Source organism: Paroedura picta, chromosome 4 (genome assembly GCF_049243985.1).
Source record: "Paroedura picta isolate Pp20150507F chromosome 4, Ppicta_v3.0, whole genome shotgun sequence".
Lineage (NCBI taxonomy): Eukaryota > Metazoa > Chordata > Lepidosauria > Squamata > Gekkonidae > Paroedura > Paroedura picta.
The window spans coordinates 69,688,422-69,707,849 of record NC_135372.1 but is presented as its reverse complement, the minus strand read 5'-3'; the positions used below and the strand labels follow the sequence as shown (position 1 = coordinate 69,707,849).

General features: G+C 42.0%; 1 protein-coding gene across 1 annotated transcript in view; it reads left to right on the top strand.

The window, feature by feature from the left end:
- The window catches only part of TNNI3K (TNNI3 interacting kinase), a 278,050-nt gene that overhangs the window by 177,858 nt on the left and 80,764 nt on the right, over window positions 1–19,428 (top strand). Inside the window, exons 18-21 of the mRNA XM_077333331.1 lie at window positions 1,402–1,454; window positions 7,203–7,255; window positions 9,597–9,729; window positions 16,147–16,256. Of these exons, the coding sequence (XP_077189446.1) occupies window positions 1,402–1,454; window positions 7,203–7,255; window positions 9,597–9,729; window positions 16,147–16,256 (349 nt within the window). The remainder of the gene's footprint in view (window positions 1–1,401; window positions 1,455–7,202; window positions 7,256–9,596; window positions 9,730–16,146; window positions 16,257–19,428) is intronic.

The following is a 19,428-nucleotide window of genomic DNA, read 5'->3' as shown; positions in this document are numbered from 1 at the left end:
GGGCCAGGGGCCAAGCGGCAGGGGGACCCAATGGAGGCGGACGCCCTTTGGGTCCCTTGTGGCTGCTTCCTTGGATTCCGCGGCGGAAGGCGTCCCATCCTCCTGGCTGGGAGTGAGGCGTGGAGCCGGAGCGCCGCGGATTAAAATTGTGCAGCCGGATGGCTGCTGGGGTATCAGGCTCCCTTTACCTGCATAAGGCTAACCCCACGTTTTGGGGGGGGGTTGTTTGTTAATAAAAGGCTGCGGCCAAGTTATTTGCCAAGAAAATCGGAGTCGTGTCGTTGCTGGAGAAGTTGCCACCTGCCAGTCAAAACAAAAACTGTTATGTAAAGAATACAAGTTCCTTACTGCTTTTGTGATAAGGGTGGAACCACCCGGTGTTGCTCATTAGGCATATTCACAGTGAGCAGTCTCCTAGTGAAGGGATCTCCCACCTACCCAATGTGAGATGGAAGCAACACCTGGCTTTGTACCAAAAATACATCTAGCCAACAATGCAAACATGACTTCACAACTGACACTCTAGAAATTCTATGATAATAGCATCTGCTGATGTGCTACCATCACATTTGGGTTTTTTCCTGGAGGTGACATCAGCATGTAGCCTAGTGTTGTTTCTGTCCCTTACCCCACCACTAAAGCTCCTGGGGATACCAGGATACCTCCTGGTTAGGCACTGGCAACTGGTGAGAGTTGTAGAAAGCAAAGACATGCAAAATAGGCATCACAATTTCACTTCTGGCATGGACCTAAAATTGATGGCAGCCCATTCAAATGACTCTGGTCTAGGAGTCCAAAATATCATGCTGCTGTGTTTGCTGCAACACTTATTTCTTCCCCCTCCCCTAATGCTCAAATGAGTGATGGCAGACACCTGGGCTCTAGGGCAGCAGATCCACTATAGCTAAAGACTTGACAACTCTAAATCCACATGCTGCTAAAATATCCTGAAGATTTGGAAATAATCTGATACCTGGCCAACTCTATCCTTTGCTTATTGGTGCTGCATCACTAAAGACATGGCTGTTCCGGGTCCTCCTGGGTTAACCTTTTACATAACACGTGGATCTCTGCTAAGATAATTAATGTATGCAGACAAACAACTATAGTCTGGATTGTAACCAGGCAGAAGAAAGAGGATTAAACCCTTCAATCAGTTTTACTGACTGAACCAGGTTATTTTCCACACATGTTGGATAATGCACTTTCTATGCACTCTTGCAGCTGGATTTTCCTGTGCAGAACAGGTAAATGTATGTTTTAAACGCATTGAAAGTGCATTATCTGGCATGTGCAGAACGGGCGCAGGTTGGGGATATTTTTATCAGCATTTTTAAAAAGGATTTTTAAAAGACATTATTAATAACAGTTGCTCAATCTAACAATTTTATTTCTCCATAGTCACAACATTCTCCTGTATGAAGATGGCCATGCTGTTGTAGCCGATTTTGGAGGTGAGAATTTGGGAATTAAAAGAAATGGCATATATTCAGTCTCTAGGGAAGAAGACAGATTTTAGTGACATAGTGACAGATTTTATTTTCCTGGGCTCCAAGATCACTGCAGATGGGGACTGCAGCAAAGAAATTAAAAGACGCTTGCTCCTGGGGAGGAAAGCTATGGCAAATCTAGACAGCATCCTAAAAAGCAGAGACATCACCCTGCCAACAAAAGTGCGTTTAGTCAAGGCTATGGTCTTCCCAGTTGCAATGTATGGCTGCGAAAGTTGGACCATAAGGAAGGCCGAGCGTCAAAGAATTGAGGCTTTTGAACTCTGGTGCTGGAGAAGACTCTTGCGAGTCCCTTGGACTGCAAGGCGAACAAACCGGTCAGTCCTAGAGGAGATCAACCCTGACTGCTCTTTAGAAGGCCAGATCCTGAAGATGAAACTCAAATACTTTGGCCACCTCATGAGAAGGAAGGACTCCCTGGAGAAGAGCCTAATGCTGGGAGCTATCGAGGGCAAAAGAAGAAGGGGACGACAGAGAATGAGGTGGCTGGATGGAGTCACTGAAGCAGTAGGTGCAAACTTAAATGGACTTCGAGGAATGGTAGAGGACAGGAAGGCCTGGAGGATCATTGTCCTTGGGGTCGCGATGGGTCGGACACGACTTCGCACATAACAACAACAACAAGGGAAGAAGGGACAGTCCTAATTGGAGAGCTATCATAAACTACAATCAAAGCCATAACTAAGGTTTCTGACAGGCTCCTTGTGTTCTTGAAGTTAAACAAGCCCTTGCAAATTCCCAATATATTTCATGTTGGTTTTTGGTTCAATCTGCAGTACAGATTTTTTGCATAGCGAAAAAAAGATGATTATTTATTCTCTGTGTACTGACTTCAGACCAAGACGTCTATGCAACTGAATGTATCACCTGAATGGTTATCTTTCCCTCTAAGAATACATGATAGCAAAACAGGCTCAAGTGTAGAGGCATGTGGCACTTCTGCATATTTAAGGAGTACTAATGTATGAAGAAAGGTATCATAAATTGCAGGGAAGCAGAAGAAATTGTCATAAAATTGTTTGATGTGGACTGGGCATGCTCACTGCACTCAGCTGAGGGTAATTGAGTCACGTTCAAGGGAAAAAAGAGGGAGGTGGGAAAATTGGCTTGCTTAAGTGGCTAATAGCTTGTACTAAGGGTCCCTAATGTTACGCGTGGCAGGGCCCCCTGCCTCACTGACAGGCACACTGTCTTCTATAACCAATGGCACCCCACAATAGTCTAGGCTTAAGCTAAAGCCATGACACTGCTAGGGTCAGCCAAGCCAGGCCAGACTGCATCTTAGAAATCTTGCTCTCTGCCTTAGGTTTGGAATGACAGCCTTTGCCTGACCCAGAGGTGCCTCTGGACTCAAGCTTGCATCAGCTCACCCTCCCCCCCAATTGTATTTCTAAGTGAGTGGACTGGCTTCCTCCTGTTTGCCTAAGGGCTCCTAGGAAAATCCTTTGTCTTGCATCATTTTTCACACTTGGCCCCTCTGCCAGGGGATATCTCCTCCCCACATCCTGCCAGCTAGACCTGATGGCTCTCTTCCTCAGAGCCATTAATACCTTTATCCAAATCCATTTACGGCCATCACCCCACTTGGCCAGGTATTGTCCTAATCTCTGGGGACCCTAGAAACTTCCAGCACATGCTTACCTGAGCCTTGTCACGTAGCCCCCTTCCCAAAATCCTATAAAAACTGTGGCTTCACACAGACACTCTGAGTGTCTTCCAACCCGGGACCTCCCACGCTGGTTCGTGCTTCTTCCTCTGACCCACCACTCCTCGGACAGGTAACTATCAAGCCTTCCACTCGTTCTCCCCCTTCTCTATATGACTGCTTGTAGGTGTGTTAGCTATTTGTGTGTCCTTTTGTTATTTTCCTTTCAATAAAAGCTTATATTACTATTTTACCATTTAAATCTGTGTTTGCCTTGAGTTCCCACGGATGTAATCAACCCTCGTAGACATAGGTAATGATCCGATAAACACTAAGTTACCCCCCTCTCGCAGCATTTGGGCAAATATTCCCCACAAGCTCAAAGATACGTGTTTTAGGACACGTGTTCACCCAATTTGGGTAACACTAACCTTTGATTCTGTTAGCACCTTTGGGATTCTGACACAACATGGGAGGCGCTGCCACAAAATGGCTACCACACGTTATTTTCAGTTACACAGTAAAGATCTTCAGGCTGGGGTGGCAGAGGCTGCCAAATCTATACAGCAAGGAAATCTCCAATGGCCAAGAAGAAATTTTCCTGGATAAAAGCCCAGCAATATCAAAACTGTGGATGTCAGAAACAGTATTGGTGGATGCCGTTGGAGACACCTAGTTTCTATAAACTCAAAGGGACATTTGAGTTGAGGGTATTTCCTAATTATTTTTTTTCTTACCTTCCCATGATACCTTGATTCCTCAGGTTTGTTTGTATCCCAATTGAAATATGCCCTTCCCTCTCCACTTCCAGGGTGCCAATATTTCCTAATGCCTAAAAAGATGTTTAAAGGCTTATCCAGACGGTTGCCAGCATATATCCAGAGATTCTTAGTGTATCTTTATAATCACAATCATAATTATGTAATATAATACTTCTGTTCCCAGCAATATTATTTTCATAGAATCATAGAATCATAGAATCATAGAGTTGGAAGGGGCCATACAGGCCATCTAGTCCAACCCCCTGCTCAACGCAGGATTAGCCCTAAGCATCCTAAAGCATCCAAGAAAAGTGTGTATCCAACCTTTGCTTGAAGACTTCCAGTGAGGGGGAGCTCACCACCTCCTTAGGCAGCCTATTCCACTGCTGAACTACTCTGACTGTGAAGTTTTTTTTCCTGATATCTAGCCTATATCGTTGTACTTGAAGTTTAAACCCATTACTGCGTGTCCTCTCCTCTGCAGCCAGCAGAAACAGCATCCTGCCCTCCTCCAAGTGACAACCTTTCAAATACTTAAAGAGGGCTATCATGTCCCCTCTCAACCTCCTTTTCTCCAGGCTGAACATTCCCAAGTCCCTCAACCTATCTTCATAGGGCTTGGTCCCTTGGCCCCAGATCATCTTCGTCGCTCTCCTCTGTACCCTTTCAATTTTATCTACATCCTTCTTGAAGTGAGGCCTCCAGAACTGCACACAGTACTCCAGGTGTGGTCTGACCAGTGCCGTATACAATGGGACTATGACATCTTGTGATTTTGATGTGATGCCTCTGTTGATACAGCCCAAAATGGCATTTGCCTTTTTTACCGCTGCATCACACTGCCTGCTCATGTTTAGTTTACAATCCACAAGTACCCCAAGGTCTCGTTCACACACAGTGCTACCTAGAAGCGTATCCCCCATCCAGTAGGCATGCTTTTCATTTTTCTGACCCAGATGCAGAACTTTACACTTATCTTTATTGAATTGCATCTTGTTCTCATTTGCCCATTTTTCCATTGTGTTCAGATCTCGTTGAACTCTGTCTCTATCTTCCGGAGTATTTGCCAGTCCTCCCAATTTGGTGTCATCTGCAAACTTGATGAGTAGTCCCTCCACCCCCTCATCTAGATCATTAATAAATATGTTAAAAAGTACCGGGCCGAGCACCGAGCCCTGAGGTACCCCGCTACTCACCTCTCTCCAGTCTGATGAAACACCGTTGACAACAACTCTTTGAGTGCGGTTCTCTAACCAATTCCCTATCCACCTAACTATCTGAAAATCCAGATTGCAGTCCTTCAACTTATCCATCAGAACATCATGGGGAACCTTGTCAAAAGCTTTACTAAAATCCAAGTAAATAACATCAACCGAATTTCCCCGATCCAGCAAACCTGTTACTTGGTCAAAAAAAGAAACTAGGTTGGTCTGGCAGGACCTGTTGGAGACAAATCCATGCTGACTTCCTTGGATCACCAAATTGTCCCCCAGTTGTTTGCAGATCGCTCCCTTTAATATCTGCTCCATTATCTTCCCCACAACACTCACCGGTCTGTAGTTTCCTGGGTCATCCTTCCTCCCTTTTTTGTAGATCAGAATAACGTTTGCTCTTTTCCAGTCCTCCGGGACATCTCCAGTCCTTAAAGAGGTTCCAAAGATGATGGACAAGGGCTGTGCAAGTTCTCTGGAAAGTTCTTTGAGTACTCTCGGGTGCATTTCATCTGGACCAGGGGATTTTAACTCATCCAGTGCAGCTAAATGCCTCTCGACAACCTCTCTATCCATGTTAACCTGCCACCCAGACACTATCCTTTGGCTACAGCCATCTCTAGATGTGCCTAAACACTTTGACCTGTGGGAAAAAACTGATGTAAAATAGGCACTAAGCCTTTCTGCTTTCTCTGCATCTTTCGTTAGAGTTTGTCCATCCGCACCCAACAGTGGGCCTATTGCCTCCTTGACTTTACGTTTGCTCCTCACATAACTGAAAAATCTTTTCTTGTTACAATGGGCTTCCCTGGCCAATCTTAGCTCACTCTCAGCTTTGGCCTTTCTGATGATTGATCTACAGTGCCTAGTAACCTGTAGGTACTCTTCTTTAGAGCTCTGTCCTTCCTTCCATTTCCTGAACATTTTCCTTTTCTTTCTTAGTTCCTCTTGAAGTTCTCTGTTCATCCAAATAGGCTTCTTAGAGCTCCTGCAGTGTTTTCGTATTTCTGGAATAGTCATTGATTGAGCATGCAATAGCTCTTGTTTGAGTAGCGCCCACCCTTCACATGCTCCCTTCCCTTCCAGCAGTCTCGTCCATGGTATGACACTCGTCATGTCTCTGAGTTTATTAAAGTTTGCCCTACGAAAATCCAACATCTGCGTCTGGCTACAAGCTTCCTTGGCTCCCCATCTCAAAAGGAATTCTATGGTCACTTCCCCCTAGGGGCCCCACCTCCTTCACCTCATCCACCAACTCTTGCCTGTTGGTCAGTATTAAGTCCAGTATGGCTGAACCTCTTGTGGGTTCATCTACCATTTGATAAATGAAATTGTCAGCCAGGCAGGTCATAAACTTGCATGACTGAGGACGCTTCGCAGAGTTAGTTTCCCAGCACACATCTGGGAAATTGAAGTCACCCATGATGACAAGGTCCTGCCGTTTGGATATTTTCTCAAGCTGCTCACAAAGTGCAGCATCCACATCCTCTCGTTGGTCAGGCGGTCGGTAGCAGACACCAACCACCACACTGTTTGTTTTCCCCTCGCTTATTTTCACCCAGATGCTTTCCACTGCAGATATGCTCTCCTTCACTAGCATTTCCTGACAGGTAAGCCCTTTCCTCACATACAGTGCCACTCCTCCACCTCTTCGATCTATTCTGTTTTTTCTGAACAGTTCATATCCATCCACCATTACATTTTCCTAATATCCCTTATAGAAATATACTAGTTTGCATGGCAAGTAAGAAGTTTATTACAGGACTGAGGAACAAACATATGGCTGAAGTCATGGCTGCTTTGTCACTGGCTTTCTCCATGATTTTAAAGATAGAATAAAAACCCCTGTGTTGCAGTCCAGTGCAAGATACTAGTGTTCTTAAATGAACAGATTAATTAATACTGCACTTTATAAAGCATCTCATTTAAATCATGTAAAGTATCCTTGCATTTCTAGATGGGTTTAATGCAGCAGAAATATATAAGCAATGTCAGGCCCCACTTTTTTTTTAAAAAAGGTTCACCTATATTTGGTGATGTTTGTTTAGACAATATTGTTCTTTTTAAATCTTAGAATCCAGATTTCTGCAATCTTTGGATGAAGACAATATGACAAAACAACCTGGGGTTTGTCTCTTCTTTTCTTGTCTTGTTAAAGATAATTACTCTACGATGTATGCGAAAACTCAGCCTATAAGCAAGTAACAAAATTAGGATTTTCTTTTGCCAGCATACATTCTATTGTACACTTGACAGTGTTTGATTTTGTTTCTTTCGTATTTTGATTCTTGGTAAACTGCTTGAAATCTCTTTTTACGGCAACCAAGAATAGTGGGTACAAAATGTTTTCTCTGCCTGGACCCACAAATAGTTTCTGTTCTGCCTCTGTAATCATCATTAATATTTACTTCTTATAGTAGCATGCTGTTTAGAATATTTTTGTGACTAGTGATGGGCGAGCTTTCGCCAGCTTGCCTTAAAACGAACTCAGGTCTTTGAGGCTTCTTTGGAGAAGTCTTAGGAAAACTTGGTTTTCTCCAAGAACACACAGAAGGATGTTGCACTTAAGGAACCTGCCTGCCAACTGGTTATGATTGAGATTGCACAGTCTGGCTTAGGAAATTTCTGGAGGCATGGGATGGTACCTGTGAGGGAATGGAAGGAATTCAGCAGGGTTGTAATGTTAAACAAAGCTCACAGTTCCTTTGTATATTATATACTGCCCCTTTCAGGATTGCCAGCTCATGGAGTTACAACCACATATAAAAATTAGAAAACCAGTTAAAAACCCTTAAAATATTCCATAATCACCCCAGCTGTGGGTCTTAGTTTCTGCCTCCCCATCTCCCACTTGGGGGGTGAGTTACTTTAGGGAAGGCCCCATATGATGGTCTCAGTTTCCATTGTTCACTGGCCCCAAACAAAAGCCTGGCAGAAGAGCTCTGTTTTGCAGACACTATGAAATCTTTAGTCTTCTGGGAGCTCATTTCACAAGGTAGGGACCAGAACCAAAAAGGCACTGGCTCTAGTTTTGGCTAGACATACTTCTTTATGACTGGGGTTAATCAGCCAGTTTGTATTAGCTGAGAGGAGCCATTTTGGGGGAGCTATAGTCAATTAGACAGTCCTTTAGGTGTGCTAGGCCCAGACCACATATGGCCTTGAAGGTCAAAACCAGAATCTTGAACTTGAACTGGGATATAACTGCTAGCCAATGTATTTGCCTAAGAATAGGCTGGATGTGGGCCTTCCAAGACGTTCTTGTGAGCACCCAAGCTACAGTATTTTGAACCAGTTACAATTTTTGGGTCAAGGACAGGTATAGGCCCACATAGAGAAAACTATACTGAAGCTGATCATCACATGGATCACTGTGGCTGTGCTCTGAGGCCAGATAGAATGCTAGTAGCTTGGCCTGGCAAAGTGGTAGAATGGCAGTTGAGCTACTCTAGTGATCTGAGCCTCCATGGATAGGGATGAATCAAGAATCACTCCTAGCAGATAATAAAGTGGCACACCATCTAGGCAAAGCAAGCATGCTTCCTCTCTTGACTCATTCCTACCTGAGCCACAGAACCTCCATCTTGAAGGGGCTGAGTTTCAGATGGCTCCGCTTGATCCAGGCTATCACTGCTTCCAAACAACTAGTAAATGTCTCTGAGGGTAAATCCAGGAGGCTAAGGATAAATAGTGTGCCCACTTAGATGACTCGAAATTATAGTTTTCATTCAGCCAGGAGTCACTGGAAACTACACTTCCCATGCATCCCAGTAGCAACCCATGCTACTGAGTACTCTTAGGACTATCTACACCTTGAAGCTAGGCTTAGAACTCCTCCAAAATAACAAATCAATCATTCCCACCACCAGGTTTGTTTTGTTTTCTCCTTGTTTTGATACCTTGTAAGATTAAGGTTTGGGAGAGAAGTGGAAACCGGCCGTTCATTTTCCAAGGAACTCAGTAACACTGATGTTAGGTAATCTGAATGACAATCAAGCATATTCTAGGATTGACATGCAAGGTATTTTGTTGTGCATCAGCCAGTATTAGTATTGTTTCCTTTGTTTCTGGCATGGAAGCTGCTATGAAAATCTTCATATCGATGTTTTGTTGCACATCTATGTAGAAGTGTCTGTTACACAAGCAGAGTTACACTCTAGGGAGGGGGAAGAGTAGTCATCAGAGAAACTTCTCATATCAGCAATGAGTATAGTGAAAGATGTATTGGTTTTGCAGACAAAGTAAAATCTACACTATGGTTAAAAACACCATGAAAGTTATACCAGTTTGCTGCATGGATTATTGTTAATATCCATATCACTATTATAACTCATATCACTATTTTCCCCTCACATTAATTTTTTTAGCATAGAAGGTAGACTGATATAAAAATAGATAAAAGATCCACTCTCTTGTGGGGAAACAAAGCATACTGGTAATGCATTATTGATGTTTTTGTGATGTACAGAACTTGCGCTGGATGGCCCCTGAAGTATTCACACAGTGTACGCGGTACACTGTAAAAGCCGATGTTTTCAGCTACGCTTTGTGTCTCTGGGAACTATTAACAGGTGAAGTTCCATTTGCTCACCTCAAACCAGGTAAGAAATACAGCAAGCCAACATCAAAAATGGACTTCTCTCTGGTATACAGCTACTTTGCCTAATAGTGACTCAGTTTTTATTTTTTATTTATTTATTTAGATTTCTATACCACCCATTTCTTTGCAGCTCTGGGCTGAATTCTTTATACACACACATTATATACAGGGTTTTAATATTAATTTACAATATGAAGTTGCCAAGTTGCAGTCAAGCACTAAGGAGATTGAATAACTTTTGCAAAGGGACTTATGCAGGTGAGTTAAGGAGTGTTTTTTATCTCCAAACCGGACTTGCACTGTGCATACTGCTATCCAAATGATAACTTTATGTGACGGAAATGCACGGCAAGCACACATAGATCAGCGTTTTGCCATCAAAGCAGCTAAGCCAACTGGGAGCCCGTGGAGTCATGATCTTCTTGCCTGCATGGGCCCAGTGTGACTTCAAAGCCAATCAGACACTCACAGTTGGGAGACCCTCATAGCCATGGCTATGCTATAAATAAGCTTATCCAATACACCAGAAAAGCCCCATGTGCACTGTTTGTTAATGTCTACCAGTTCAGAACATAGCTGAATTTTATTGAAATCCAGGGGAAGGAAAGTGGCATGGGAGAACAAAAGTGGTCTCTGTCATCCCTGTGCCCTGCCCCCTCAACCAATTGAAATTTTCCTCAGGTCTCCAGTTGTCATTATTAACGGGCAAGTATTTTAATAGTGCCAGACACTTTCCAAATGTAGAGAAGCATACTGTCTGAAGAATTCTCCTGAACCTTCTGTTTGTAAGCATGAGTCCATTGATTCTTACTAATTAGCTTCACTTGTCTTGTGTAACAGTCATCCATTCCATTCCTCCACCGGAGACAGCCAGAGTGCTTAGCTTTTCAAAACCATTATTCCTCTGGTTCATTTAAAGATATATATTTATTAACCTCTGTTCTCCTACCTTGTTGGTGTCAGCCACAGAAATGCCCCCCTCTTCCCATTCCCCATGAGAGCTTATTAAATCCAGATTCACATATTTTCTGCCATTTATGGAATTATGTTCATTTTAATATTCAATCCCCCCCCCCCAATCTTGCAATATTTCTTATACTGGAGTGTTTTCTTTTTATTATGTCTAACACCACTTTTCTGGTATAGTTTCTGCATCCTCTTCAGTTTGTTTCATTTCTCTGTAATGATCAAGAAACAAAGAAAAGATTCTATTGCTCTAGTTATGTTGTCTATTACCACCATCACTCTTAACCAATAAAGTTCTAACCTATATATGTCCTGATTGTTTTGGTTAGCCATTATTTTAATGAATTAAGGTATATAATTAATTTTGAATTTTTGAGAAAACTTTTTGCTTTCAATATCTGATGTAAACAAGTCTATTGGCTGTAATCATATGTTGGAGTTGTTTATTTATTTATTTTCTTTCCAGATTTTGTAAAGCTTTACTTTCTGGTAAAGTCTTGAATATATGGGAGAAGGGGAAGACAATAAGAATCAGAAATGTAAACATTATCTTGCATTATCAGTATTTTATATTTTTATATAAAATGAGTACCTTTTAAAAATATTAAAATGTAATTACCAAAATATAAGAGGAAGAGTTGGTGTTTATACCCTGCTTATCACAACTCAGAGGTGTCTCAAAGAGGCTTACAATTTCCTTGCCTTCCTTTCCCTACAACAGATACACTGTAAGGTAGGTGGAGCTGAGAGAGCGCTGACAGAACTGCTCTGCAAGAACAACTCTGACAGAACTCTAACTAACCTAATGTCATCCTGTTGGCTGTATGTGGAGGAGTGAGGAATCAAACTCAGTTCTCCATATTAGAGATTGCTGCTCTTAAATATAACACCAAGCTGGCTCTCTCATCTAGTTCTGTCTTTGTAATTCTGTCTCTCTCATGTAGTTTGTCCATGGTGGTAGAACATTGAAATAATGGAATAGACTCATCACTTCAGACTGCAGGTGTCAGATTTTGAAGTGTGCCCATATGTTACAATCTCTGCAGGCAGAAAATTAGCATCACAAGAAAAGGCAGAGGGCAGAGCCTTTCTTTTTTGTGGAACTAACTTTCTGTTTGCACAGATTTTTTATATGTAGAAGAATATATGAAGTTGGAAACCAGCACCTTCAGGGCTCTGCATGTTTCATTTTCCAAACACAGAAGTATCTTGTCTGCCAACCTAAGGATTGTTAATAATTGGTTACTAGTATCCAACATGATCCTCTTCAAAACAAACAATGCAGAGCAGAAATTTCTATTTCTGTGCTGATGGACTCTTTTGTGCATCTTTTGGGTAATGGAAGGATCAATGGAAAATTGGGACCAGAGCTTGGAGCTGGAGTGGAGTTGGCCAGAAAAGAAGCCAATGGCTTTCTTGGGTAGGAAATTTACTTGCTCTGAGGCATCAAGAAGATTTAAAATGTGTACCCTTGAAATTCAGACTTTCGGTTAGTAAAGCATGACCTTCCTTTTACCCAGTGTTGTTATTTCGGTTTTTTATTCCGCTCCCCAAGTCAGGAAAGGCAAACTTTTATTTTTTACCAAGATTTAAATAAAAACTTTAAAAACAACACTGATCTTAACTTTTTAAAAAGAACTACAATTATCTTTAATATTCAGGCTGGATGAGCTTTTCACCTTTTTGAAATAATGCTGGAAGCCAGATGGGAAGGTGGAAAACAAGCATATTAAAAAGAATAAAAGCGCGACTAGGCTGAAAAACTGTTTCAGTTTTATAGTACAGACATAATTGAAGTAAAAAGGTAACAACCCATTACTTAAGCACTAAGTGCTAACCAATTAGACCACTGCAATGGTGTTTATCTATCAGATACAGACTGTGTTGGGTAGTTAAAGATCTGTCCTGAAGATGAATTGCACTTAATGACCAGCCTAAATCTGAAAGATTAAACTATTTAGGATCACTGGAATAGCTTCCTTTCTAAACGAGCTGTAGAAAGGTCAGTTCATTCTTTGAGGAAAGTCTAGAGGGACATATAGTAGGGCTATACAAATATTCAAATCTTTGTTTGAGTTTCCTGTATTATCTGTAATGGTTACCAAACAGCTACAATACCTGCATGATGGACTCAGATTGCAGGAAAGGAATTAATTCTAACTAAACTAGTTACTTCAAATGTTATTCTGCAGATGTGTGTTTTATATTCAGGTGTGTTAACTTTGGCTTGTTCATAAATTACTTTTTAACATATTGTTGCTGTACTGCAATATAAATGCTATTCTTCTCTCTAGGTAGGCACCAAATCCCCATGATAATGATAATTAAGGTCGGTCACATGCATCCAGTCACACAGTCCGCCTCATGGGATGGCAGTTTTGCAAGAGAGGCTCTGTGGGTTTCCTTAGGAAGAGGAAGGGGGAAAGTCCCACTCTTCAAAGGCCTTGGATGGTTGATATGCTAAAACCATCTGAGAGACAATTGTAGATTAACTGTAGCCAACACCCCCATACATGTGCATGAGCTGGCATGTAATGCTGACTCCATGAAATCTCATGTGAATAGATAATTACAAAGGGTGTGTGCGTGTGTGAAAAAGAGATGTAGTCTGAGAACATACACCTTTTTCATTTGGAGTACGAATCCCTCCATTCGTTATAGCTGCTTACCATTTTTGTTATTCTACCTAGTTTAAAAAGGGAACACTGAGAATGAAGGCCATTTATGACTGGAGGTTAGAGGTGGTAATTAATTCATAGGATCACTATGTCAGAAACTATGTCATGGCAGCACATTACATACACTCAGAATCATTGTAAGGTACAATCACAAGCAAAGGTACAATCACAAGCAAATCCACACTCCCACTGTTTCCTCTTGGTGTATTTTTTTAATGGATCTAAAAAAATGTAAATCTCTGCTATGGTGGCAAAGATTCTGCGACAAATGCTGTAAAGAAGTTGATGTAGTTTTAAAGAATCAAACTATTGGAGTTAAAACCTCAAGAAGGCAAACTTATGGTGACCCTCAGATGCAATATGCTCTGGTGATAGATCAGTTTAAAACAGGATTTTATCAGACTCTTGCTATAAGGCAAAAATATGTTTGCATTGAGATGCTTCCCACCACTATACACACACACACACACACACACATATATGTATGAGAGAGAGAGAGACAGAGAGAGACAGAGATAGAGACAGAGACAGAACATAGATGGACTCTCAGGCAATTTTCTTTTAGCAGGAGGCTGTAGCGCATACAGAAACTCACTCAAATATTTTAGGGTTTATTTCCCTATTTGAAAATTTCCCTTACAATTAATATTTATCTGATGCAAAAGCAGTGTTGACTGCAGCTTGCTTTAGACGCCTGAACTCTGGTGCCAATATATCTACATGGCTAGCTATTGAAAGTAGCTCAGTCATTCTCTCTTTAATGAATACAATTTATTAGAACATCTTCTGTGGAATGAGGGTCAATGAATGGTTCTTCATAGGACAACAACTCAAAAGAGTCAACATTCCTGTGCCAACAAATATTCGTCACAATCCATCTAAGATGTTCCATGTGGGTAAAACAAGTTTATGTACATATCAATGAGCTAACTTGTGTATTTGTATAGTTGGGACAGATGGGTATCAGTCAGGTGTTCATCCAAGCAGAATACATTCGGTCGTCACTATCTTTATACTGCTCTGTGGTATAAATAAAAGGCCAAGGGGGGTGGGGGAGGGACGAGTCCGGGATACCAAACAGGGCCCTTTGGCTCTGGACTGACAACAGGAGAGCTTTGCGCCTTCCGATTGGCTCCTCTGCCATTACCCCTGGTCGAGAGGCGCACAGCGCCTCCCGACCCACACAGACCCCGCTGGACACAGCAGGTAAGCCTGGCGACCGGCAGGGATGGGCCAAAGCTTAAACTCATGGGGAAGGGGGGGCGGTCGGGGAAGCTTTGGCACGGCCTTTGGAGCAGGCCTGCCGTGGCCCCCCACCCCATCCCCGGCAAAGCCTCCCTTGCCCACCCCCTCCCTGCGAGTCCCTGACTTCAGTGCTGCCCTCGGAACAGGCCTGTCATGGTGGGCCTGCTCCGAGGGCAGCGCTGAAGTCGGGGACTCGCGGGGGATGGGGGCGGGTGAGGGAGGCTTTGCCAGGGAGAGGGAGTGAGGGGCTGCCCCGGCCCCTTCCAAGCCAGTCCTTTGAAGCCTAGTATTTCTATAAATGAAATCTGCATTCATCCTGACCACTTTGTTTTGCAAGTAGGATTGCCAACCTCCAAGTTTAAGAAGTTCCATTTCTTAAAATTCTTTGCATGGTGCTGTACAAAAGCAGAAGTGTATTATAAAGAAGTGAACAATTAGTGTGAATTAATTTATTTTTATTTATTTTTATTCTGTTTCTCTAGAACACTTGCCTGAAGTAATTCACAAAATAGTAATAATAAAGACTTCATACCTTGTTACTTATGTGTACCAAAGCTGTTTTGTACAGAAAGTTTATTTCCAAAACAATTTAGATGCAAGGCATCTTCAGTTTTTAAAAAAGTATGCAAGATTGCTGTTTTAACCTAGTGTATTAAAATTGCAGTAACTTCTCTAAGTCTTTTATAGCTAATAAAAGCAAGACTTGTATAAACAGTCTTTCTGGATCTAGATGTGGTTGGAATGCCAAGCACTGGCTGGTGGAAGCTGCTTTGCAAACTCTGCTCCAATTTCCAAAATATCCATTCAAAACTTTGTCAAGACAGGGAAAGTGGATTCAGCTTAACAGTGGTGTTGGAAGGGGTTATGATGTTCTTGGAAAACACCTTGGGCATAGGAAAAGGTGGAATATAAACATTTAACTACAAAATAAACAAAATGAAACTATGGATGTATTTCCTTGCACTGAGAGATTCTGAAAGTATGTACTGCCTCTGCTGGTCAAGTAAAGGGAAGGATGGGATAGAAAACATATTAAATACATTAAATCCATTGCTTATGTGTGATATGGTGATTTTAATCCACTTCCTTGATCGTGGAACAAGATCAGGGTGGTTCAAACTTCGTATTTAGTTCTGAGCTTCAGCCAAGCCAGATCAGAACTGCTATGACATGTTCTTGATATGATGGATTTAATTTTATATCTCACTTTGATGTGGCTTGCTTTGGAAGATGTTTTTCATCCACAGGCAGTACTTACATAGTTTAATACTTTTTATTTTCATTTCTACAAATGGCCATCCAAAAAAGAACCTCTCAAATTCCATTTGAATTCCATTCAGCTGGAAATCAATCCATGGTACATAAGTTAAAAGTCAGTGTGATAAGGGATCCTGTCTTTATTATGCCATTGCCATGAAACCAGGCAGTTCACCACTAGCCCTAAGACCCAAATCATTGAGGAATGACTTTAATTGTGTACATATCTATAGTCTACATTGTGTGATAAATAATATTTTTTTTATTTGCAGCTGCTGCTGCAGCTGATATGGCATACCATCACATAAGGCCTCCAATAGGCTATTCAATTCCCAAACCCATATCATCATTGTTAATGAGGGGCTGGAATGCTTGTCCAGAGGTAAGTTGTTCCACTTCTTAATTTCCTGTGCAAAAGGTTCTGTCCCATTAACAGTATAGGCCACCTCTGATATAAGAAGACTTCCACTGGTACCAGCCAAGCACACATCTTTGCTGGAACAAAGCTCCTTGTACTGCAGAAGGCTCTGGTAGGTACTGGAAGAAAGTTCCACTGTTAGCAAAAGAGATTTTTGGCTCCAACTCACATGCTGCTGATAGAAGACACAAACAAAAATTGCCTGCTTATTAGTTTCAGTCTCAGTTTATTATTATTTATTGTTGAGTGAGAAATAGTTTCAAGAGAAGGCAATAAAGCTGCCATACTACTACTAATAAGGGGGTATATGTATTTGGGCAGATCTCTCTTCCCATGATGTTCTGATGGATTTTTGAGTTCTTCAGGCTTCTTCAGGGAAAGCCAACCAATAGACGTTATGGGTGTTCTCTTCATGGCCTCAATCATAAGTTTGGTGGAATCATAAATTTGGTGGTCTTGCAAGCCCTGCAGAACTGATTAAGGTCCCACAGGGCCCTGATTTCTGCTGGCAGAGCATTTCACCAAGCTGGGGCCAGGGCTGAAAAATCCCTGGCCCGGGTTGAGGCCAGTCTCACCTCTCTGGGAATGGGGACTCTGAACAGATTTTGTTTGCTAGACTATAATGTTCTTTTTTTTGGGGGGGGGGGGGTTGTAGTGTTTTTAGTCAAGAGATTCTCTGTCCCTAAAAAAATCTGAGATAGAGTGCTTTCTCAAATGTCATTAGAAAAGCAAGCACATTAGCCTTAAACTTATCCTTTGATTTCAACTCTTGCACAAAATGAAAATTAGCAATTCAGTTTAAAGATGTTTTATTCAGTTACATGCAACAAAGGGGTTACAGATAGTTTTATTAATTGAGAATGTTGGGTCCCAAAAGGTATCTCCAGTCATTTACTTTCTCCAGAGAGTGTAGGTGGACCTCTACCTTGGTACTCCTGTAATCCTATACTAGGCAGCTGCAATACAATGTTACTCATCACCAGACAAATGTCTATGTGATACAACAATAGCAACATTCTGTTCTTCCATGATAACAGGCCTTTATTCCATGATAACAGGCCTAGCTTTCCTGCTTATGAGCATTGGGACAGCTGACAGTAATTATGTCTTTTGGGATACTTACAATGGACACTGATCTCTTATTTAATGCTTTCTACAACTTCAGAATTTTTAGTTGCAGTAGAAAGATATTATGGTCAGGATTCATGGAGCTACAAGCTGTCAGATCTCACATCAGTGCTTATTAGTCACCTTGAAAAATGTTTAGGACTTCTTGCATCTGAGCAATATTGAGTCCTTTATTCTGCCTGCTGGAGTATATAATCCACAGCAGTAGCTCTTTTCCAGATCCTCATTCAAATTGTTTGTGGTTTCTTTTTCTACCCACAAGCAAAGATCCAGGTTACTCCACAGGCATGCAGTTTTGTTTCTGCAATTGCCTCAGGCTGCCATCCAGCCTTCCTCTGAGTGATTTTATGTGGGTAAAAAGACTTTCAGAATGTGGCTGTAAGATAAATAGCCGGAAATCATACCCATTGCTTTATTGGAATCTGACATTTAAGGAGATACGCTGTTTGAAATGAACATTATCTTTCTTAACTTGAGAAGGGGATATTCTATCTCCAACAATTATATATTCTTTTGAAATTTGAGCTTCATGTGGCAGGAAGGAATCTCAGAAGATTGTATCTACTAATAATAGCCATACTGAAGAAGAATACACTACGTTCAAACACTCCAAACATTTCTAGCCTATGCTGTCTTTGAAGACGAGATGATCTGCAGATGAGTTTGCTACATGCCCAGGACCAAGTTTGTCAATACAATGGACGCAAGAGTAGACTTTCCTCCCAGACCAGAGTGGAGATCAATGTTGTCCATGGTTTTGTTGTAATTTTAAAATTTTTGAGAAGTTATTTTGTGTCTTCCATTGTGGCATCTGGACAATGGTTGCTGATCTGAGCCCTGTGTTTTGCTGTTTCATAACCTCTGGTATCTTTTACGCAAAATGCTTAGCTCACTGACACTTTATTTATGGTACACTTTTATGTGTATTGTGTGGAATATACTTCAGGTGGAAGGACAAGCAGGGTCAAGTCTTTGAACTTGATGATATTTGATCAAGGCTTGACAAATATCAGTCCCCAAGTTGTCAAAGCACCTAGAAAATTAATTGCTTTGCAGGAGGGATACTATCACTTTAATGAGGACACTGGACTCTCACCTTGAAATTAAATTAGCCACGGCCTTTATAAACATGAGTGTGGATAGCACTGGGCGCCGGATCCAGCCCTTTTGCGGTCGTCCAACTGCAAGGCAGCCATTTTGCAGCACGCCCCCCCCCCAAAAAAAGATCCCTAGGTTATCCAGCCTGGAACATGGACCAAGGGATGCTGGCTAGTGGGAGGTGGCAACATGGGGAACCCACTGGACATCTGCCTCTGTCAGGTTCCCATACCACCCAGAAATGTGAGCCCTCAATCAGGCTTGGCATCCACACATTCCCTTAAGGGGGCCCAAAAACCAAGGGAGGGCAGTGCACAATCTTGGCTACCCTATAAAAAATCTGCCATCTGCTTAAAAACTGCCAGGTGTGACAAAAAGCAGAGTCAATAACTATAAATCTTTAATTAACATTCCTACTATAGCACTTAACAATAGGGTGGGAGCGTGGGTAGCCTCTTCAGGGGCCGGGAGGGGAAAGAGGCTGAGCGACGCAGTTCTGTCCCTTATAAGGACATTTGCTTGGCCCCTCCCTCTGCTGCCCGGCTCTGATGACTGACACTGCCCCCTGCAGATGCTGGGGCGGTGAGTCTAACTCCGTCCAACCAGGCCTTCCAACGCTGGCTTCCCTGTGGCAGCAAAGGGCCCCATCGATAAGTCTCTGGGGCTATTGTTGTGCCTACTATTTTTAACAATTATTGTACTGTACTGTCTGTTCACAATCCTCAGTTTGTACAAAGTACAAAGCTTATTTACATTTACACATCAGAATAAGTCTTCTGGTATGGCATAAAAATGTAGGTGTATGAAGTTATTGTCATTGCTTTTTTCTATTCTAACTTTATGACTTTCCATGGTGGTAGATGAATTCATGTTTTCATCAGTTTCTATACTGGCTCCAGTATTTGGTTCA